The sequence below is a fragment of the Balearica regulorum genome, chromosome 9, assembly GCF_011004875.1.
Source record: "Balearica regulorum gibbericeps isolate bBalReg1 chromosome 9, bBalReg1.pri, whole genome shotgun sequence".
In the NCBI taxonomy this organism is placed as follows: Eukaryota; Metazoa; Chordata; class Aves; order Gruiformes; family Gruidae; genus Balearica; species Balearica regulorum.
In genome coordinates this window covers 4,987,372-5,010,752 of record NC_046192.1, presented here as the reverse complement: position 1 = coordinate 5,010,752, position 23,381 = coordinate 4,987,372, and the positions used below count along the sequence as shown (strand labels likewise).

At 50.5% G+C, this 23,381-nt stretch overlaps 1 protein-coding gene across 1 annotated transcript in view; it reads left to right on the top strand.

Moving 5' to 3' along the window:
- The window catches only part of GPC1 (glypican 1), a 211,168-nt gene that overhangs the window by 183,274 nt on the left and 4,513 nt on the right, over positions 1-23,381 (top strand). The window contains exons 4-8 of the mRNA XM_075760905.1: positions 13,432-13,597; positions 18,101-18,231; positions 21,340-21,459; positions 21,584-21,717; positions 22,901-23,076. Coding sequence (XP_075617020.1) covers positions 13,432-13,597; positions 18,101-18,231; positions 21,340-21,459; positions 21,584-21,717; positions 22,901-23,076 — 727 coding nt within the window. The remainder of the gene's footprint in view (positions 1-13,431; positions 13,598-18,100; positions 18,232-21,339; positions 21,460-21,583; positions 21,718-22,900; positions 23,077-23,381) is intronic.

Genomic DNA, 23,381 nt, shown 5'->3' with positions numbered 1-23,381 from the left:
TAGAAATAAATTACTTAGCTTTGCCCTTCTGAAATACTAGATTACTTTGACTTTATTCGTTTGCAAATCCCAAAAAAGCTACTGATTTCTATTACAACCCTCCCGGTTTCATCTGCTTACACACTTCCAGTTCAGTGTTTGTCACCTGTAGCCTATCGCTGTTTCAGGTCCTTGTGCAGCATCTGCATTGCTGGGCATCCTGGAGAAAGGCTGGTGCTGTTTGCCAAATTTTCTGGCTTGCTTAAAATGGGGAAGAGCCCGTTCTGACTGAGCTACAGGTGGGGATTTCGTGAGATTTCTTTAATCCCTGCTGCCTCTCCACCGTGCCCAAGGGACGTTTCTTCCTCAGCCTCCGGCTTCTCTTTGGGCAGCCCTTGGCCGGTGGGTGCGCAGGGATAGGAATGGGAGCAGTGTCCTGGGAGCAGCTCTGCATCCTGCTGGGGATAAATAGTTTGAAAGCAGCCGGGGAGAAAATGGCAAAACCATTTTTCATCTTTACTGCCGTCCTAGCTTTTAAGGCAAAGTCACCCTGACAGACTGCAGGCTCTGACACCAAGATCTAAAGCTTTTAATGCCACGGTTCCTGCCATCAACCTGGCCCCACGCTGACAGCGGCGGAAGCACTGCCATCTGCACAGCGGCTGTGGGAGGGGGCCGGGGGGGCCTGGGGCACGTGCGTGGCTGCTGTGGCTCTTCACAGCCAGGGATGGATGTGCAGGTTGGCTCCCTGCCCTGGTACAGGGTTAGGGGTTATCGATGTCCCACGCGTGGGTGGAGGGGTCGGGGCAGCATCTCTGCGTTCACGGCCAGGCTGTGTGTTTCCATAGCTATTCTTTCAGCACAAATTGCAGGTTTTCCCTTAAGTTGCATGATGCAAAATGCATTTTTCATCATCCATGTGAAGTAGTGGCTAGGAAACAGCAGCAGCCACAAAATCCCTAGTGAAAGGCACACAGAGAAGGGGCTCCCCCAGTGATGCACACTTCCTGCTCTGTGCCAGGGCAAGAGAGAAGAAATATCCCAGTTTTGTTTAGGGTCCTTTTCTTTGGTTGGCAGCTGCCCAAAAATAGCATTTGCTCCAACTCCAGGCTTCATATGAACAGGTGAAGGTCTTGTGCTGGGAGACTTGCTGCCTGCCAGCTGCTGCTCAGAGGCTCCACACTTAGTCTGGGTGACTGCCGTGTTCAGCAACAAGAGTGAGAACACGCTCTTGTGAAATACATGGTATAGGTGAATTGAAATACTCGGGTGGAGGAAGCAAAACTGAGAAGGTAAAAATGGCAAGGGCTGAGAGATAACCCCTTATAAAACAAAAGCAAAAATCCTTAGAGAGGTACAACATGATAAACAGGAATATCCTGGCTGGTTTTGTTATTTATTACTCACATTACGGTACTGCTCAGGCATCTAAGCCTTAGTTAGGACTATTGCACGGAGTCCTGTGGGGACAGGAGGCAGAGGTGATTCTGCTGCACCAAGGCACCCAAAAAGGGCAGTGAGGCTGCACACGGGTCCTTGCTGGCCTCCTGCATCTCAGCGCCATGTCCGTGCTGCACTGATGGACAGGGAGGAGACCTGCCCCATGCACATCCAAAGATGTCCAGAGTCCTCAAATTCCCCTTGGAGACCTGGGGAACCTGCAAGAGAACAGAAAAAGTAAAGAAATAATGTTCCGTTCCCAAAGGCAGGGAGAGGAGGTGTTTTAAAATGAATTTTGCTCTTCGGTCAGAAAGTGAGTTATTAGGACAATCTTCCCTTTGCTGGATCTTTGTTGCTTCTTGCTCTTGAATTTTAAGTTTCCCCATAGTAATGGGGATTGATGTGAAGCAACACCAGCTACGTAAGCAAGAAACACTTACTTAATCAATTTTAAAAGTTGTTTGCATTTCCTCTTCTCAGTAGGTGTTCTTAAGGCTGATTCTCACTTGAGTTTGAAACAAAATACAATGATTTTCTTTACTAATTATGAGCTTTTTCACTAAATGCTGTATTTCATTTTACCAATGAAGTTCATCTGTAAGTACATATTTATTTAAGCAATACTGTGTCTCACAATACATTTCAGCCTTATTTTTTAAACTTTTATGTTAGTATAAGGTAAATGGCAGTTTTCCTATTTACCATATAAGAAATTTTTAAACACACGGTGGGTCAAGCTGCATTTGGATGGAAACTGAATTCCAATTAAAAAGGCCCAAAAATAGAATTTTTAAAGTGTTTTTAACAGTGTTTTAAATGAATGTGCTGGATACATATGGAAAATAATGTTTATCTAAACATGCTTTACATTTCAAACAAGTCAATAATGTAGCAAAATCATAGAATCACAGAATGCTTTGTGTTGGAAGGGACCTCAAAGACCATTTAACCAAGTTCCAGACTTCCAACCCCCTGCCATGGGCAGGGACACCCTCCACCAGACCAGGTTGCCCAAAGCCCCATCCAACCTGGCCTTGAACACTTTCAGGGATGGGGCATCCACAACCTCTCTGGGCAACCTGTGCCAGTGCCTCACCACCCTCAGAGAGAAGAAAAGACAGTATGGTTATTCCTGGTCCGCATGTCCTTTAAGATAGTAGCCATCTCTCATACCCCACTGTTTTCCATAGCTTGGAAGGACATAGTTGACTCCTGTCTTTCAGCTTCCAGTTGCTTTTTGGGTGAACTAGGTGTAAAATTGATCTGACTGAATAAAATGGAGAATATAATCTCTTTTCACACACTTATGAAACCACTATGCTAAACCAGCTCCAGTGCAATGAATTCCTGTCCCATGTGCTCGGTGACACATCTCCATACTTTCAGTGGCTTATCTTTATTCAAAGTGTCAGCAAGTACATATAACCATAAACAACATTTTATTTCATTTAAAGATTTCACTTTTGTAATAAAATTAAATATTTATCTAAATGATCGTGAAAAGACAATATTAGTGTTTGTAAATAGATGTTATAAGAATGTTATTCCATGGCATTGGCGAGCGGCAATATCCTCACATCACCACATTTATTTCCTTATCACTGGCTGTTATCCCACCTCTCGCTTTGGAGCTGTTCAGTTTTTTTGCACCAGAGATGTGTGTTCTTGTGTTATGACAATGACTCGACAGCAGGATGCCATTGTGCAGAGACTAGCTTCGCCCCAAGGAGCCATAAGGTGCCACAGTAAATTCTCTCTCCATCTGGGAGAAGCTCTCATCTGGGACCTGCTCCCACCAAGGGAGGTAGCATTTTCCATCAGGGAGATCATCTCTTTGCTCACATGGGATTTAATGAGCCTCCCGTGTTCATACTGCAGTCTGTACCTATAGACAGCTCTGCAGTCCTTGGTGTAAGACATCCAGGAGTTCAGCCTCAGGTCTGGCCTCTCCTTTAAAAAAATGAAGGTAGGTGATGTGAGACAGCCCTGCAGGATGGGATGCAGGCAGTGAGGAGCAGCAGGTCCCGTGGGTGCTGGTGTCACCGCAGGGATGGGAGTGGAATGCAGCTCACCACAGCCGGGTACAACAACAACTGCAGGAGCTCAGTGGTTTTCTTTTTTTTCCCTTCTGTCATTGCAAATCATTGATAGATCTTTCTGAAGATGAGCTGGTCAGTGCCTGTGCTCAAAGTTCCAGCTGCTCCAGACCCAGCAGCAATTCATAGGGTGGAAAGTGCCACAGTCACCCCTTGCAGGGCTGGCTGTGTTCAGGAGGTGGAGATCTGAAGTCCCAGGGGCTGAGAAGCCTGTGGCACTTCAGACACCTCTGCCTGTGAACACCACCCTAAACTACAGGCTGAAATAAGTTCTGGCACTGTCAGGGACTAGTTTCTGCAGCGGCTCCTGCACTTGCTCCCTCTTGCTTGTGCACAGTCTCTGGCACAGCCGCCAAGACCAGCCCCACCATGGGGCCTGCAGGTTCAGAGGGTTTCCAGCACCACTGCGTGTAAAGCTAGTGAGCGGAGTTTTGCAATAAAGTTGAAATTTGTTTGGACAGATTCAGATTGAGCTGGATGGGGAGCATGCAGTGTTGAACACATCCTTATGTATTTCAGATATTACTTTCCAGTATTTCTATCCAGTATTATGTTTAAATCACAACCTTTCAGGGATAAAAACCCATAGGTGTTCTGAATATAATAGAAATAATGCAGTCAAGCAGATATATGTCTCCCATATTTACCTGCTGGTTAAAAGTCAATTGAATCTAGTTTTCAAAGGATTGAAAATTGTACCAGCTGGAAATAACTGCATCAGATGAACAGAGCAGGGAGTGTGTTGAATAGGCAGGTGGTGGCTTGCCGTATTTTCCTCCAGAGGGAGAGGAGTATGACAGCAGTCTCTATCCACATGAATCTTTCTCATTTTAATATCTGAAGGCAGTTAGGCACTAGCCAAGAATCCGAAGGTGCAGCTCCTCCGGGTTAGCTGGGGGTCCTGCCCTTGGGTCTGGTGTCCCTTGCAGGCTGTGCTGCCTTTTGGAGTCATGGTCGTTGCTGGCTGCAGAGGGAGCCGTGACCGACTCCGCTCTATATTTCGCTGCCTCAGTTTGGTTGGATTACCCTAGCTGCTGCCTTTTTTTTTTTTTTTTTTTTTTTTAAATTTCTTTTTCTGAGTGTGCAAAATGGCCGTTTGGCTGCTGGGCTGGTGGGGATGGACCCGGGCAGTCTGCCTGGCCGCAGGCTTACCACCAGCTCTGGTTTGCTGGAGCACGAAGGGCATGGATTTGGCATCAGCCTCAATCAGCCTCCATCCTCTGTGTCCCTCGCCCTGTGCCGAGCGGAATGCAGCGAGGTGAAAGCAGGAGGGTCACCAAACCGCACGGTTGTGTGTCCTCTACCCCTGCCATTGGCCCCCAGCACGCTGTGCCTGCGCCCCGCCTGCTTTCTGATCCCTGACAGAGGGTTTGGAAACATGCTTCACGTATCTTGAATGATGGGCTTGGTGAGGCTTAAAACTCACTGTGCTCCAAGGACTTGTGGCTCTGCGTTTGTGGAAGGAAGATGCAAAATAATGACTGAAGTGATTATACAATTCATTAGACTTTGAAAGAATCATATTTCTGTCAGCCCTGCAGCTGTTTCTTTTAGAGTTTTATTCTGAAAGATTGGAAAGCTTGGTTCGTTTAACACACGTCAAGGTGCTAATTACATCAGGGCTGGCATAAACATGCACAAGGCAGCTGCTGACCATGTGGCGGAGAGAGCGAGGTCTGCTCCCCGCACCCACTCCCCCATGCCAGCGGAGAGCTGGGAGCACCTGCAGCTCACACTCCTTTCAGCAGGGAAATTGGGCGCTCATGGCCCAGTGCACGGAGCAGCCGTGGCCGTGATTTCCAGCTTGGGCACCTGGAGGTGGAAAGAACAGCATAGCCTCGCTTTTTTTGGTCGTAGTATTTGAGGGCCCTGCCATGGAGAGACTGTAAAAATGAAATGTTTCCCAATGTGAAATTGCCGTGTTGCAGATAGCCCCGATCACGGAGCCGACCAGCTCCCCAGTGAAACACAAACCTGTCCTCCCAGTGCCGAGAGGGCACTATATGTTATAAAAGAGAGGGCAGGGCTGGCTTTCTGAGCCTGTTCCTGGGCTGCCGTCCGTCCCACGGGCAGCTCGGCAGCGCTCCTCACCCTGGCCTGGCAGCACCCGCTCTCTGCTCGGCCTTTTTTTGTGGCTGCTGTTCTTCGTACTGACAACTTTATCCCAACTGTACAATTCCAGCTGAGGGATTTGGGGTGAGTGGAGTGGCTCTGAACACCTGCCTGACATCGTTGGGTTTAACCGGTGCTTCTGGAGCATTCAGGCAGTATGGCAAAATATACCTGAGAATTAGTGCAGGCACATTTTGACATATATCGCACGTGTCTGGAGGTATTTTGTGTTCACCCCAACCATCCCTGCATCACACCAAAACCACACCAGGTGCTACAGGTCCCCATGCCCACCTTGGGTCTGCACTGCTCCTCGGAGGCCAGAGCCAGGAAGGGACCAGGAGAGCAGCCGCACTGCAGGGACGTGGTCCAGCTCGGTGGACGCCGACACCACACTGCAGAGAGCTCCCTGAGAGACAACCTTATATTCCCTTGGGCAACGTTTTTTGAGGGGACAGAGCCCACAGAATGACACCTCCACCAGTAGTGTTAGGGACTAGCTCAGTCCCCTCCCTCCATCAGCCGACCTGCCTGCATCCCCGTGACAAGCCGGGGGGGCTGCCAGCACTTCCAGCAGCCTGTATTTTTTACCCAGGCCTCTTTCTCCATCCCCAAATCTCTCCCCTCTACCTAACCCTGGTTCCCCTGGGAAGTAAGGCACAGATGGCTCACAGCAGCCTGGGGGTGAACGTGCAAGGGGAAGGGGGGGGTAGGAAAAATACCAGTAAGAGCTCAGCGTATTTTATTGGTGTTAAATGCCTTTCAGATGTACTTAAAGGCCCCTGAAGGGCAAGGAGTCCCATCATATTGCAGCTAGGCTGCAGGTTCTCATTTGCTTTTAAGCCGGGCTTCAAAAGGAGAAAGGATTTAGGGTTGGGGGTTTTTTTCTTTTTTTTTTTTTTCTCTTTTCTTTTCCTTGTTTGAAGCCAGCACTTCAAAAGCAGCATCTGCAGCTTGACTGCAGGTTCTGGGTGCCAAAGGAGCTGGCCACCTCCCGATGGGCACAGGAGGGGCCCTGCCACCGGGTGCAGGAGGAGCAGAGCCGGGCTCACCCCTCGCACTTGGCCGGAGCCAGGCGTGCTGTGCCCGAGAGCCAGCGGCACAGCCCAACTGCACGCCGTGCTGCTGCGATAGCAGCTTGATACTGCCACTGTTAAAAGTATTTTCCAGATGCCTGTGGCTTCCTAAAGCTCAACCTTTCTACAACGCTCAGGAAGCTGGGAGGGAGAGGGAGGATCGTTGCTCCATCAAACAGATCCTTTAACTTCAGCATGTGACGTACGGAGCTTGTCCCAGCACTAGTGCCTCTGTGGTCACTGTTCCCCAGGGCATTCCTCTCCGCATCCCACACTTCATTCTTTGGTCTTTCCAGCCACCTTTTCAGGAAATAATTGGCTTGGATAAAGAAATATTATTTGGAGTGAGAAGGGTGTAGCAGCTTTTATCTAAGAGCTTGTGAAAACTCAGTAACATGAGACTCATCATCACTTCCATGGTCCTTTCTGTGCTCTGATATTATTCAGGGTGTTTCAGAGGTTCTTGAATATTTTCCAAGCAGTAGACATTAGAGTCATGGCAGAAAACACATCTCTTCTTTGCACCTCTCTGTTCTGTGTGACCTGCCAAATGAGGTCCCAGTTCAGAAAGGTAAAAAACCTCCCACTGCTGTAGATTCAGAGAGGTCCAGGGTCAGGCCAGAAGGAATTGCACCCCTCTTTTGCAAGTCACCCCTTGGGACTTGCACCAAACCTTACGCTGAGAAGAGACTAAAGCCCTGGCCATCCCAAGAGCTGTCTGCAGTCCCTCGAGTGTCTGTGCAGGGGTGTCTCGTCTCGCCTGTTGGAGCTGAGTGCTTTCCCCTTCTACAAATAGTTTTACCTCCGTATGTCTTCTTTGCAGAAAGTTTGTAACAGTTCTGAAGTTACGTTTTAGGCAATAGGAAGGATAACAGCTCTGCTCAAATGTGTCTCAGTGCAGGGAGACAGAGTAGGTGACTGCTTGTTATCCCTGGGTCTCCTGTGCTTCTGTGATTCTCTGCTTGGAAACCATATTAATAAAATACATGGCAGGAGCCCCTTTTTTTTTGTTAGAAGCCATTCATACTGAATGTTTTCTAAATTGGCTGGGGGTGGCAAGGAACCCAGCTAGCAACTAATCCCCCAGCCCATCCTCTCAGCAAATTGCTTGCAAAGGTCATTAATTTTACTGTAATTGATTTAAACATTGCTCAGGAGGAGGAAAAACCAGGGAAACAAATGCAACTCAGAATGCTGAGAATTATGTGTTCTCAGTTTTCTGTCATATTACCTCCACGTGTGCCTGTTCTCTGCTGACTGCTGTGCAAAACGCCGGTGCCGAATATTTGCACGGTGAGCCCCAGCTCGGCAGTCGCACTGGGCGGCTGTGCCGTGAGCTGTGCAAACCTGAGAGCGAGCTCCAGCTCCATCCGACACAGGATAGAAGAGTGTCCGCAAAGATCTTTTGCTCTGGCAAAGTGCTTGCCTCCAGCAATTCACATCTGGTCAGGTGGCTCCATCAACAGAGCGTGAACACATCAGGCTTTGGAAAGTAGCCATGGAAAAGTACGGTGCTCGGCTTTTGCTACCAGCCACAGTCGCGGGATAATACCTGATGACAACCTCCTTGAAATGTCAGCGCGTATGGTGGAACGGTGCTTTTTATGAGTCAGCCACCTGTTCCCGTTGCATTACCTCATTGCTACTCGAATCAACTACTGTATGCCCAGCTGTAAAGTAGTTTTAATTAAAATGATTTATTGTTCAATACCGATTTGTCCCCTATTTTGGGTGTATCTTAGAGGATAATACTTTATCACTTGATCATTGGGCTTACACTTTAAGGGACTGTACCCACTGATGTCACTGGGATCAGAATAGAGCATGTGGATTTTAACTGAGCAATGACATAGGAACAATGTATTTTTAAGCTGGGCTTAGCTTTATTCTGTGTATTTATTTATACCTCTGACAGCTGAATGAGGAATGCCCTGGCTTCAAGCCATACCTCTGAGTAATAATTTTTTTTCAGATCCTTGAGAAATGGCTGCTCCAATGTATTGTGCATGTTTTCTTGACATCTTAATGCAGTTTCTAGGTCACTGAGCTAAGAAAAGACTATAGGTGCCACTAAAGTTAAAGGAGAACCATGTCTCCTTAAAGGAGAACCAGCCACAGGCTGGGCCAGGTTGATGGTACTTAGAGAAATCAGTTATTGTCATGTACTGTCTTCATGCTGTGCCAGATCATTTAAAGATGAAGGAATTATGTTAGCTTTCACTCTGTCGGCAGGAGTTTGCATGCTCCTGCTTTCAGGCCACCTGTGATGAATAGAGGACGTTGCTTATTGATCTATCAGTTATTGCAAATCTGCGCTGGGCAGCCAGAGGGACTCTCCATCAGGTCTTAGCTGGCATCCATGAGGCGTTGGGCGGGGGGGTAGGTCATAATGCTTCAGGTTCTTATAAAGGCCGAAGGGTGAAAGCAGAAGCACAGGGAAGTGAAGATGTCTCAATGAGCAGGTGGAGGTCAGTCTTGACTTTGCCAGCCTGGAGAAGCTGCTTCACTCTCACTGTGGGGGTGTTTGTCTGGAACAAGGTGCCATAGAGGATGCGTGGTCCCACGGCTCCAGCCTGAGGAGCTCTTCTCCCCAGTGCTGCTGCTGGAGCTGGCTGTGCCCGGGAGGTGAGCAGGCAGGAGAGCTGCAGTGCTCTCCTGATTGTGTTGCTGTATCCGTACGGGGTGGGTATCTCAGCCCCTCCTAACTGGGGCTGGGATTCCCCTGTGTGGATACAGCATGCCTGAGAAAACTCTGGGAGTTTACTTCAGCAAAGTAATCCTCAAGGACTAAGAGATGTTTGAAGGGTTCCATTCCCTAACATGCTGCAAGTCCCCCAAAGGGATGGTGCAGGATCAGGGCTGGGAGGGGCTCTGGGAGCCCCAAGTCCTCACTCTCCTTTGCCCTGTACGGAGCAGAAGTCCACGGGCTGGGTGGGAACGATGAGGAACTGAGCTCTGGCCAAGCAAAACATACAGAAAATAACTCTGAAATTCCTCTTCCTATTCTCTCATCCCTCTGTTCTCAGTTCACCTCTGCAGCCTGCCTGTGAAAAAGGAGCGCTGCTGCCAACAAGAGAGGTTTGAGTCATTCTTTGGGGAAAGGGAGTGGAGCCTCTTCCACCTGCAAAAATTAATACTTATCCTTTCTGCCAAGAGATTAAGTTGAACACTTGACACCTGCCAGATTCAGTGAAGCAATAGCTGGTGGTGGATGTGTCACCTGCTTGTCTTCAGAGGAGAGGCTTTGGGGCAGAGGAGCAGGGGTGAAGGGTGCCACCTCACCTGGATGCTGCAGACTCCCCGCTCCTGGGGCAGTGTGGCACTCCACTGTCCTCTGGGAGACAAAGCCACCTTGCGAGAGTGACAGGCTAGCGGTACACACACAGCTTCTCTCTGACACCCAGAAATGATCCGTGCTGAGGTGCAAAAGCAACTTGTTTTCCCCCCAGACCCTCAGGAGCTGACCCTGAGCCTCAGGCGCCATTGTCACCCAGTGCTCTGCCTGCGCCCGCTGCCCCAAGGCAGGTGACAACAGCCCGCAAGAGCTGCGTGGGCAGGAGGCGACTGCTCTGTGAGCACCAGCGCGGACGCAGGCGGTGTAGCTGGGGACGGGTGGTTCTGGCTGGCTGACAGCCATGGAGAGGTCAGAGGGAGGTGGGTTGCGGGACGGCAGGCAGCTGTCTGCACCACGAGGAGCCTTGGCAGCTGCCCGCGCTCGCCAGTCCTGCCAGAGGCCAGATGGAGTAGCTGGGCACCGAGGAGCCGGCCCCCGCTGCCGCTCCCTTTCTGCAGCTCTGCGCGGTGGCAGGGCACGGGTGGCCCTGCACGATTACTCTCTGGTGGGCAACGGAGTGCTGTGCTCGGGGTGTCCTTTCTGTTTTGTCAGAAAAAGAAGACATGCACAAAAATAAACGCAGAGACCAGAATAAATTCTGCAAACAGAAATACTTGTGAAATCTCCACTGCGCCTGGCACAAGCTTCCCTTAAATACGGGCTCGCTGTGATCACCTGGGTAGCTCCAGTACAGTTGCTGGGTTTACACCATACTTTAAAGCTAAGTGTGTTGGAGATGCTTTTCTGAGCCAAGATCTGTCACTTGCCTCTCTCCGTGTCCCCCACGGGCTCTGGCAGGGTACCAAATAGCTTTGTTTTCTAGCTGCTGGTGGCTATCCTCCCTGCCACTGGATGGCTGTCCCGCACCGCCCCGGGGGTGTTCCCTGCGCAGGTGATGCTGCACTCCGCTTTCCAGCCAAAGCACTTCAGCTCCCTCCACTCTGAAAGGCTGCGGAGTACAGCCACGGGTGTATGTGGGTGCAGGCAAACCATCCGGCTGCTCCCTGGTTCCTGTCAGTGCTCTGGGAAGTCCCTCATTTCAGGGCCCGGCTACGGGACTCATTTGTGCCACAGCTCCTGGGCTGGTGCAGCTGGTTTGTGCTCTGCGAGGTTACGGTGCTCCACAGCCACAGCTGGATAAGCCGTGGCGAGCGGTGACGGGGCGTGCTGGTAAAACACGGAGACAAAGCTGTGTTCAGGACCTGATTGCCTGCACAGGTTACATGCTCTGGTTGGAGCTTCACCATATAATTCATGTTTGCGAATGCTCTGTTTGGGGAAGGAGAGCTCACAGCTCCTTTCCTGGCTGCATCTCCTGGTTTCTGTGTAAATGCTCTGGTTTCGGAAGGTCTTCAGCTACACCCTGTGTTAGTGTTCAACGTGCTCTTACCCATTGTCTTTTCAGTTACTATTCAGTCATGGTTATTTAAACCCTGAGATGAAAAATAAACTATTCCTTTGTTTGCCTGTTCCTCTGCTTTGTGGCATTCCCTCTCAGATCAGTGAGGCAGGAGACGGCAGTGCCTTCGCTGGCTTCTCCCAGGGATGAAGCGTGCAGCACCCGTGCGATGTGGCGGGACAAAGCCTCCATCTCCTGGCAGCAGAGCCGCACGGCAGCCAGGCGCCGGGTTCTGTCTGCAGGAGTTGTTCCAGAAAGGAGGCAGAAAGCTCGCCGAGGAAGCAGAGCAAAGCCTTGGCGTGCGTGGTGTTCCCTACAAGGCTCGACCCCTCCGGTCGCGGTGGAGCGTGGCATTTATCCACAGGCATCTCAGGGCTTGTTCTGGTAGCCCAGGCAGGGAAGTGTCTCTGTTTGAGTTCTGTCTCTGAGACCTAGAAATTTTTGTCCTGGTCCTGAAAAAGGTTCTCATGAGGTTATTTTAATGCATTTCTGCCTGATGAAGCCCCAGCACCATCCAACATCTCTTTTCCAAGGGTGACTGGAAGTGAGATGCTACCCTGCAGGCAGTTTAAGGAGGGGTCAAGCTTAGGGATACTCTCTCTCAGCTTCTGAGAGTGAGCTCAGCATGTTCACACTCTCCTAAGGGTACCTCAGAACTGAATCTTTCTGGAGTCCCCCAGAAGAAACTTAAAAGACCACTTTCAAACTATTTTTCATAAGTAATAAAGAGGTGAGGGGCAGTTCTCAGCATTGCAGCTGCGGCTCGACACTCAGGGATTTTTCCATGTCGAGATTTGCCCCTTCCATTACTTTTCCCCCTTTGAGCTTCTTGTGAATGCCGACTACCTGGTACCAAGGGAGACTTGCACACAGACACTTATGTTTATTTTTGTAAATGTTTTTTAAAAGAATGACAAGGGGATTGCAAATGGATCTGAGCAAAGACAGAAAAAGACCACAAAGGAGAAAACACTTTAGCAATAAGACAGGGGAGCGCTGAGCTCTGCCAGCGTCTCAGCGGGGTCTGCCAGGTTGTTTTGCATCCCTCAGCTTACACTGACAGCCCCTTGGCCCTGGCAATTGGAGAGTGACAATTGTCCCATGGCTGACGGTCTGAGGGGACTTGGACGTGCCGCGTAGGCTGCCACCGTGCTCTCTGGGATCTGCACCTGTGCTGGCTCTCTGCTTATGGGAGCAGGGTGGTTTAATTAAAGGTGGCAAAGCCACCTCCAGAGTCACCTCTGCAAAGCATTGGCTGCACATGTAGTGCCTGCAAGCCGCTGGCATGGTGTGTGTTGGCCCACTTCACCGGTTGCCTGTGGCTCCTGAAGTGCTTTCAGAGCACAATCACTTCCCTGTGTCAAGAGCTCTCAATTGCCTGTATTTTTGAAATTGTTCAAATCTTCCCCCAACACCGTCCTCCTTTCCACAGATGCCAGCTGAGAACTGTCCATGTCCAGGCCCCCGCTGCGCATCCCCCCAGAAAGCTGGAGATGCATTTTGTGGTGGGACACCTGTGTGTGCCAGGCGGTGACAACAAACCCTTCCTGCAGAAGGGGCACGGCGGTGGCACAAATGGCAGCGGCTCCAGGGGCCCACGCATGGCACGTGTCAGGGTCACACAGTTACAGCCTGTGGACTGCCCCAGCTGTCCTTGTGGCCACCCCCCGTAGATCCTGCCCAGGCAGACCTGGCTGGAAGGGGGATGGTGCTCACATGCGGGTTTTTCCCAGTCCCCTCGATTCAAACACAGCCCAAGGAAATAGCAGCTGCCTTGGAGGTCCCATCCCCACAGCAGGAGTGGCACCCAAGGGGGGGTGGGGGGAAGGAGAGGCAGTGAGAGGGGAAGTGACTTTCCCAGGGCCATGCACCCAGGGAGCCATGCTGCCTTTCAGGTCATGCCAAGCTCCTTCGCCCCAGGGAATGGGGCAAGTTTGCCCCCGGGGCCAGGGGCCCCTCGCCTGCCCGTGTGTCTGACTGCTCTGTCTCCCCCAGGTATCTCTCAGCCACGAGTGCACTCGCGCCATCATGAAGCTGATGTACTGCCCACACTGCCGGGGCATGTCCAGCGTGAAGCCGTGCAACAACTACTGCCTGAACGTCGTGAAGGGCTGCCTGGCCAACCAAGCGGACCTGAACACCGAGTGGAAGTACCTGATGGGTAAGGTGGCCTTTGCCGCAACACAGCTGCCTGTCACGGCACATTTTGAACTCTCTGAGGCAGTGTTTGGCGACTAAAGAAAGGACTGTTGGAGGCTCTTTTACACCACAATTTCTCTGTCTGTGATCTGACGCCTAGAAGCTATTGCAGGACATTTTGGTGGGCTTGAATACCGTTAGAAAGGACACTGCTGGGCTGGCTAACAAGGGCTTATTTTCATCTTGCCTGTGCTCATTTGAGATTGCTCACATCTTGCACTCAAGTAATTTTTCTTCCCTCTCAAGTGCTGAAGCTTAGGGACAGATCCTGCCACCTGTACGCTGTCAGAGCTGCCACCTCATCTGTACCAGAGCACTTGTGAGAGCACAGGAGCAGCACTTGCAGCCCTCCTTGGGAAGCAGTCTAGAAACTAGCCATAAACTGTTTCCATGGGTAGAGGGCAAAGGGATCAGAATTGCTCACTTCTGTATGGGAAGAGGTATCTTAAACAATTACATGGGGAGAGAGAAGTCACAGGCATCACCAGGAATGGGAAAATTAGACTTGTCTTTTAAATAAGAGAAGAGCTCGTTTTGGTTTTGTTTTGTCACTCGGCTGAGACGAGGGGTCTCTTAAAGTGGGTTGCATGTGTATAGAGATGTCCGTTTCACTAAGACTAAAGTCAGAAATATCACTGTGATGGTGTAGTCTGATCTCCTGTGCAACACAAGCTGGAGAACTTCAAACAGGCATTTCTGCAGGAAATCTACCTTGCCTGATCTCTTTTAAGAAGACCTCATGTTTCTCTTAGCTGTTTTTCCAGAGCCTGTGGCTCCTATTTTGAATGTGAACTACTGCTCAGAGTAGCTTGTGGAGCTGATGAACATGGTTCAAGACTGGTGAGGGTCCGTGTTTAGAAAATGGTGTGTTTGTGGTATAGCACACATCCTCTCCCCATCCGCAGTCCATCAGGGGAGGTTGTTTGCAAAGGTAAGGCTCTCACTCTTCCTTGCGCCCACAGAGCATCACCCAGCAAGCTCCTCTTTCTCTCCTGAGTCGTACATTGAGACCAGGAGTGATCTGAGACCTGAGGGAGCCTTGATGCGTGTCTGGGCTCACGGAAGGCAGACACTAGGGGAGATGAGCTTCGGGCTTGGCCTTTTCCCTTGTCTTGGCTCCCGCTGCCTGGCCAGCAAGACTGCCAGCTCACTGGCCAGCTGCAGTCCGACAGGCTGGCTCAGGGTTGACGTGTGGTGGTGTTAACAATAAAAATCCCACTGAAGCTCAAGGAGTGTCATCTGCCTCTCAAGGGACACTGCCAAATAAATACTGAACCGCTGCACACAGAGGCCAGTGCACTTGCTCGGTGAGGTGCGTTGGCCAGCTGCCTGCCTCGCGCTGGGGGCTAATGAACCAAGTGGCAACTTACCGCGGCTAATTGGAAGCGCTCCCCATGCGAGCGACTTGGGAGGCTGCTGTTAAAGAGGGGGAGGAATATTGCCTTCCCCAAGGGTTTACACCAGGATTTTGATGGCGCTTTGGCCTTTCTGACCAGAGCAAGCCAAGTGTTACCTGTCACTGCTCTCCTGGCAAGATGACTGCCCGTCACCTGAAAGGTCATCGTGCAGCTCTCCTTGATTGACAGGGAGGCAATTCTGAGTGCATTTTGCACTTATTCTGGCTTCCTCTTCCCCAAGAGACACTGTTGTTGTCAAGAGGTGATGGCTAGGAGCTTCTTTCAAATTGCAGTTGGACATTTTAGTGTCAGAGGTCACAATTTGATCGAGGACTGGATCAAGACCTAGAGTCAAAGATAGCAGATCACTGGCATTGTCCATTCTTCACCCTTCTCCAGGCCCTTCTGTGTAGCTGGAGAGTATTTTGTTACACTAAACACAGACTTACTCTTTCAATTTGACAAATTAGGGCAGGTCAAATTAAGGGAGATTTTTATAGTAAGTGGTTCAAACATAATTTATCACTAATTTGGGGGTGCAGCCTTTGATTTAAATGTCTGTATCTCAACATTAGTGCCTCTGCAAGCTAAAATTGTCTGGAAAATGGTCTCAAAGATGACACTGCAACCCCCAAGTGGCAGCAAAGTTAAACTGCAAGCTCTTTAATATTGTGGGAGATGTAATTTCCCAGAATACAAAAAAAAAAATTACACCCATGTATGACATGTTTAGCTTTAGAAATCTGCACTGCCATAGGACTGTGTTGCAGGAAAAGAGAGCACATTAACTTGGAAACTGTGGCCCTTGTTTCCGTTCTTGCTCCAGCTAACCAGTAAAACCTTTTTTCTTTCTTTTTTTTTTTTCCAGTGCTGAAAATAAATTACCTAATGTTTCCAGGCTGTGACTTTACATGTTGTTAAATCCAATATTATAAACCTGAGCAAAGAGTATTTTGTAATCCACGCTCCAGACTGGCTGAGGTTCGAGCCCTCCCAGTTATTTTTCTAATTGACTTGGGCCCTTGCTCCCCACCAGCTGGACCTGCCTTTGGACTGTGAGCCCTGTGGGCATGATCTGGTATCTTCTGTGGGTTTCTGCTGTCCCTGTTCTAGTCCTTGCCCAGCTTGGTCATTCTCTGAGAGCTGTCAGGGTCTGAACATCAGTCATGTAACAGCAGAGAGAACACACTTGTGAGGGTTGAGCGTGCTGCTAATTTGACAACAGTGGGCTCAGGATCAGGCCTTCCTTATTAACATAATACCTCCTCTGTGGACCTAGTGTTTCTGCACAAACCTTGCCTAGACCTCGTGGAAGTCATTTGGGGGTCTTTCTGCCAAGTCCTGCTGGCTTGCCCAGGCACAGGACTGAACACTTTACTTCCCTAGCAGGTTTGAAATGGTGGTGGTCCCTGGTTATGCTCCAGCTGGCTGCACTCCTGCTTGAAGAAAATTTGCTATGCGGCTCAAAGACAAGCATCAGTCCTTTAAAGCGGTATCATGGGTGATACATACACACTGTGGCATGGCGAAGGTTGAGGGATATATTTTATTCTGTTGAACTGCCGAGTATAATTCACCTGGTGGTTTCATTACTCCTGAATAATGTCAGGAGTACAAACTCATGCTGAATAAGCTTTTCTGCAACATCACACCGTCTGCTGTGACAGTCTCCTGCCAGGCTGATGGGTGAGGTATCAGGATTTAGGACAGAAGAATTAATCACTCCTAATGAATAACTCCATTTATGAATGGTACACATCTCCAACCTAGACCCTGGGGTTTGACATTCATTGTTTAGAGAAGAAGAACCAACATGAAGCCATTGCGCTTGTTTTCTTCCATGTGGCGAGCCCACAGGAACGTGGAGCACTTTCTGTTCCAGATGAGTGCAGGCCACCACATCGATCCTACAGATCCCTTGTCCTGCCAGAAGGTTTTTGGTGTGCCCTGGGGGACACAGACCGCACTGCAGCCGTCTGAGGTCACACATAACTGAGTGACAAGTCCCTAAATGCTGATGAAGCCTATGCATGGCCTGGCCTCCAGCCCACTAAAGCACAAGTGGTAGGAAACTGAGGCAGCAGCAGTGTAGCAGTGACTTTCAGAATTAGAATTTTTGACTGGCAAAGTCAGACCTGGTTAAAATCACATTTTAGATGTCCAAACCCAGTTTTGGCCCTGCCATGGGATCCTATTTAATTTTCGCTGGACACCGAGGATGTCAGCCTCCCTCTGCAGTGGCATTCCCCAGTGACCCAAGCCCTGCGAGCATATAGGCTGTCCTTGCTTCAGACCCAGCTGGAGTGCTGAGAAGCATCTTTGGAGGTAGGCAGAGGTTGGTAATTTTTTTGTAAGAAGCCAAGCATGGTCCCCAAGCAACCATCCAGGCAGGAGCTTCCAGGCCAGGCAGGAGCGCTTGCATAGCAGAGCTTTCCAGGACAAGAGGAGTCGAGAGACACCCCTCAGTCACTCCCTGTCCTGTTCACCAGTTCAGTTGTGGGCATTGTGGTCTGCTCCTCTGCCTTTAGAACCTGGTATTTCCCTGGCTGGCCACATGTTGTCTTTCCAGAGGTGAGGGTGAGAAGAATTACTCCCTTTCTCACACCTTCACTGCCACAGCAGCTGTTGTCCATGTCCAGTGCCTTTGGCACTTGGCTGACCCCAGTCCTCCCGCTGGCTGCTGGCTGCAGTGCTTTGCTGAAGGTACACAGTAGTGTAGAGGGTTAGGTCCAAGTTTTGCTATGCATTACTTAGTATTTCTGCACCAATTTTCTGTTTTTCCTTTCTGTAGCACCCCAGGAAATGTTGCTCACTTTGTGTGAATACAGGTTTCATTTACCATTTGCAGGAGGTGACCTCTGTCCCTCTGCCGCTGAGGGTGGCTGGGAAGGGACAGCTGTCCCATGCCAGAGGAAAATGAGCGTGCACTTGGGCAGCAGTGAAAACGGAGAGATGTCTCCCAAGAAGCCTGCTGAGGGGCCAACAGCTTATCCCACCCGGCATGAGCGTGGTCTCTAACCTGGTTTGTACAGAGTCTGATGAGAGTTGTCTCTGTCTTGTTTTACTAGATTCCCTGGTAGTAGTGGCTGATCGGATCGATGGACCGTACAACGTAGACACTGTAATAGGGACCATTCACATGAGGATCGCCGAAGCTATTTCTAACTTGCAAGAAAACAAAGATTCGATCACAGCCAAGGTAAGAGCGTGTGCCTGGGCCTGGCTGAGCACACACCAGGGGTAATTGCCAGGACCACATGGGTTTTGTGCTTACTAGTCAGCTGACCTAAAGGAGATGAAGGATGAAAGAGATCAAACACCCACTCTTTTAACGATAGAAAACCACCCATCTTACATGGGCAAAAACCTGCTCAAGTGTTTCCAAATATTCCTCCCTGACACATCCAGCCAGCCTCCTTTAGGTACAGACACACAAGGTGGACTGCATGTGCAGTGACTGTGGGAGGCATGGTGCCATTTGCTGTCAGGTGCCTCTGTGTCTGAAGAGCCCTGAAGTATTTTGGCTGAGCTGAGGCATTTGCAGAAAGTACACAGTCCCTAGTGACAGAAGGCAGCTGCTTTAACCCACCTTCGGGTGACGTTCTGCAGTGGAAACACTGGGCTATTGGTATGTGTCTGTGGGACAGAGCTGCAATCTGGCAGTCCATCTGGAGAGTATGAAACAGGCTCTCCTGATGCTCACCTTTCTTCCAAGAAGTATATCATGAAGCTGTCTTCTATGGGTCTCCTATTTTTAGTATCTTTATCCACTTAACCACAATCATCTCTGTGGCTGCAGGTAAGAGAAGCTTTGGGAACCAAACCAGCCCTCCAGGGCTTCTGCTTTTTGCCCAGACATTCCCCAAGTCCTGCAGCTATCCCGCTGTTAGGGCAGAGGTGCAGATGAAAGGAGCAGGGCAGGTCCCAACTGGGTCTTGGAGAAGGGAAGGGCCAGAAGTATTGCTTAGCCAAGCAGAATTCACTGGCGTACGTCAAAGCACTAACAGCAGCATGCATCCAAGAACTTGTTTAGGTTTCTTTTCCAACATGAAAGGCTGTATTCTTTCTTCCCTTGTTAGGTGAGACTGAGGTTGTCCACATAAAAGCAAGCCCATGATGTGGGAAAACATGGCATCATCTGCAAAGAAAGGTGTTTCTGAGGGGCGTATAGTAAATCTGGTAAAACAAAAGGGAGTAAGTAGTGTAATTGGTGTTTGATTGGAGCAACCAAACATGTGCGATAAGCTGCTCAGTATGATCTGGTGGCCAGATGAATGTGGCAGTCTGCTGGTGGCACTGGTAACAGAGGTCAAGAGCTGCAGAGGGCTGCAGCTCTAAGCTCTGGTTCTGAGCACGGCAAAGTGGAATCACTGTCAGATGAGCTCGGGACTGGCCCAGGCCAGTCCTAAGAGTCTTGTCTGTCAGGGCCGAGGGCAGCGGGCTCAGGCTGCAGCTGAGGGCTTCAGCCATTACCAGGCTAGAGCCAGGGCGCTGTCTGCCATTTGTAAGCAGAGCCAGAAGTGGCCCTTGGACTCAGTGACACCCTCAGTCATGGGTTCTCCTGGGATCTGGGGAAAAACTGGAAAGAAACACTTTGGTACAGAGCCCTGCGTTCGCTGCACCGCGCAGCACTCTCCCTGCTTCCTCGCACTCCCCCCTCGCTCCCTGTGGCGCTCTGATGGATTTCCAGCAGCAGGAGCTGTTGAAGGCTGCAAACACCTCTTTGCTGTCATTATGCAGGAGACTATTGATCACCTCAGTCTGCAGGACTTGTGTTCTCTCCATCAGTAATGGGTGTTCCTCACCTAAAGCCCCTGGGCTGGCAGGAGGATTGCCTTGATACCATGCTGTGCCGGAGCTGCTAGAAGAGCCGCTGTCCTGGAGATCTCCCAGGGCTTTTACCTCCTGAAAGAGTTGTCTCCTGCTAACAGTAATAGGCCAATAAGAAAGACAGAGCAGAGAAACCAAATTGGTTTTATTTTGGTAGAACCAAGTTGAAAATGCTCTACGTGCAGTTTTCAGGGTGGGGCTTTTTGCACAGAGCAAAGCAGACAGATCAACAGCTTGGCTTGGTGCTGAACTGTCGTTGGATCCATCTGGTCAGCAGCACAGTGCACTCCAGGAGGGGGCTTTCTGAATGTCCCTCAGACACACCGATGAGACCCACTGTCACCAAAGGGACTCTTGTCTAGATTAGGACTTTGCTGACGGCTGTCAGAATCCACTAGCAAAAGCGTTCAGCAGCTGGCACAAGCTGCGTTAACAGTGCTCCTGTCTGAGGTCTTGATTGCTCTGCTTTAAGGGGACACCGTGCAAAGTCGGATTTATCGATAGCTTCTGACAGCTCCCTGGTAACCACAACAAGCTTGGAGCCATCTTTTCAAATCAGATGGCTTGCTTTGTAAAGGCTGGTGTTTCCTGAATCAAACTGACAGTGCAGAGGCCCTCCTGACCTTTGGTGCTTCATTAAATCCGGCTGTCCGAGCACTCCTTCCACGAGCCGCGGCGAGGCTCAGTTGCCTGAGCATTGGCTATCTGCAGCGGAGGTGTCTTTGCCTGGACTGGTAATGCAGAGACTGGGAGAAACTGGCGCTTCCAGGGCACTCTTCATCTCCTCCTAGAGGCAAAGTCTGAGGATTTGTACCTTCAAAGCGCTTCTGCTCTCCTTTGGCTACAAGCACACCTGGGCCAGTAGTTAGGATGATGGGAGGTACCCAAAGTTAGGGGGTAAATCAGTTTGACTTCCTCATTTTCCCCTGAAACATCCAACCTGACAGACTGTGACACATCTACTATCTTAGCACTCCCCTGGTCCGAGGGGACGTTCATTTGCTGAAGTGTGGGTGCCAGCTGCAAGAGCCATTGGGGCAGTCCCACCTCGGTCTGTCGTCCAAATCAGTGAAGCTCACATGCTCTGCAGTCTTGAAGCCCACACCACCGGTGTAGTGAGTGTGAGCAACTCCCATCTTGTTCTTCCCAGAATTTTATTTTTCAATCATAATAGGAACAGATAAAATTGCTAGAAATAATTTAATATTCACATTGGTGACTCATCCAAAAACCTACTAATTTCGTGTTAGTGCTGAACGGTTTGCTTGATAGCAGTAACCAAAACCAATTACAGTGTGCTGAAAACACATCCTGCAAATGAGTAACCTGGCCAGAAACTGAGCCAGAATCTCGGACATCTTGCAAGTAGGAAAGATAAAAATACTTGAGAAGAAAATAAAAACCATAACTGTGAAGTACTAATTAATTAAAGAAATAGTATCAAAACATGAGATTGAGAGTTTGGTTTGCTTTTCAGGTTTTCCAAGGCTGTGGAAATCCTAAAATCAGCACAAAAGGTTCCAGCAGCGAGGACAAGAAGAGGCGGGGGAAGGTGGCGTTGGAAGCAAAATCCTCTGCACAAGCCCTGGAGATGCTGGTGAGTTTGCCTCTGACGCTCCCTCCAGGTCTGAAGCTCCCTCCTGGAGCCCTGGAAGCCCAGCTGATGCAGCCCTGGGGCGCCCCAGAGCTCTCCTGGCCCTGAGCATCCTCTTTGGTTACAGGTTTTAGACGCCAAAGGAAATCTGACAGCTCTCAAGACTTACTGGATCACCCTGCCTGGCAGCCTGTGCAGCAAAAAAGTAATGACCAGCTCAGTGGCAGATGACAAGTGTTGGAACGGGATGACCAAGGCCAGGTATGGAGAGGGTCAAGGTGCTAGTATAGCACCGTTCTGGGGTGGGAGAGGGAGAGTTTGATAAAAGGCACTTAAACATCATCTCAGCCAGCCCCACTTGTTCAGACTGAGCCGAAAGGTCTGTCCCTGTCCACAGAAGTGCTGCGTTTCCTGAAAAACTGGTACCTGGGAACGTCAAGCCTGTTGTCATTTTGCTGGGTGTTGGAAGGTTAAGCATTGCAATGCATTTGCCATGAGATAACTGCGTAGTTTTGTAGTAAGGAAGCAGTTTTGCAATTCCACTTGCACTTAGAAGGCTGGACTTGGCTCACGAACTCTAGAGCCGTTGCTGAGAATTGCATGTGCATCTTTCTATCCATACCTGCTCTGAAATGCTGTTTCCTCATGAGAGGAGATGCCCAGGTGACATCAAGCAGCTGCGGAAACACCTCCCACCCATGGCTGGTGGTTAAAGGATGGCTGGGAGGGGAGATGGGCAGCTGCTGCACGTACACCTTTCTCTGCTCCTCTCCACAGACCTGTTGGGCTGGTCTCTGCCAGCCCGGAGCCAGCGCCTTCGGTTCTTCCATATTTCTCGTCGTTGCCAGCAGTGCCACAGATCTGCAGGAGCACTGCTGAAGGAGCAGCGCAGCTCTGTTTGCTGGTTGACAGCTCCCCATTAAGTGAAGCTTCCCTGGGGGCCTGTCTGGTCGTACGGGGGCAGGGGGCATTGAGTCGTCCCAGGGTGTCGGTTCCCACAGGGATTAACCGGGGCAGGGATGAAGGTGCTCCTCAGCCTCCCGTATGGACAGAGGTTTTCCACAGGGGAGTGTCACTGTGGCTCCACAGGTACCTGTTGCCTGAGAGCAACCCCTCAGCCCTGTGCACAGCCTTTCCTGCAGGAAACCCCTCCCCACGCCGGGACAGTGATGCTGCAAGGCCAGCAGCCACCTCCTGCAGCTGAGGTGGCCTCAGGGCAAGCCCCAGGCTCTGATGGGGTCTGGCCACGGCAGCGTGGCTCGGCCATCCGCAGAGCTGGCCGCCTCACAGCAAACACCAGCATACGGAGGCTGTTTGACAAGCCAACGCCGCTGACTGCAGCTTCTCTGGGGTTCACAGAGGCTGGATTATCACTGGTGTCCGTAACGGGGAGAGGTGAGCTTAGCTGGGGGGAGACTTCTAAACCTGTCTCCTTCCTTCGCAGTTACCTGCCTGAAGTGATGGGGGACGGCTTAGCTAATCAGATTAACAACCCGGAGGTGGAGGTGGACATCACCAAGCCAGATATGACCATTCGCCAGCAAATCATGCAGCTAAAGATCATGACAAACCGGCTGGGCAACGCAAACATCGGGAATGATGTGGATTTCCAAGATGCAAGTGAGTTTAGCAGAACCGGAGAGGTCTACGGCAGGCGAGAGAAGCTGAGCAGTCAGTCCTGGCAGGCGGCGCGGGCCTCTGTGCAGACCCTGCAGCTGGGCCCTGACGGCAGAGGGGGGTTGTGGCCACCTGGCTTTTGGCTCAGGGCTGCAGAGGGTCTGTTCGAGTGCATCCAACTTGCTGCAAGGTGGCTGGGGGCTGCGCTGCTCCCAGCACCTTATTGAAACCTCGGGTGCTCTCTCCAGTCCCAGCCCAGCCCTGCTGATGGGGCCACTGGTCCGTCTGCTCCAGAGGTTTCCAGCTGC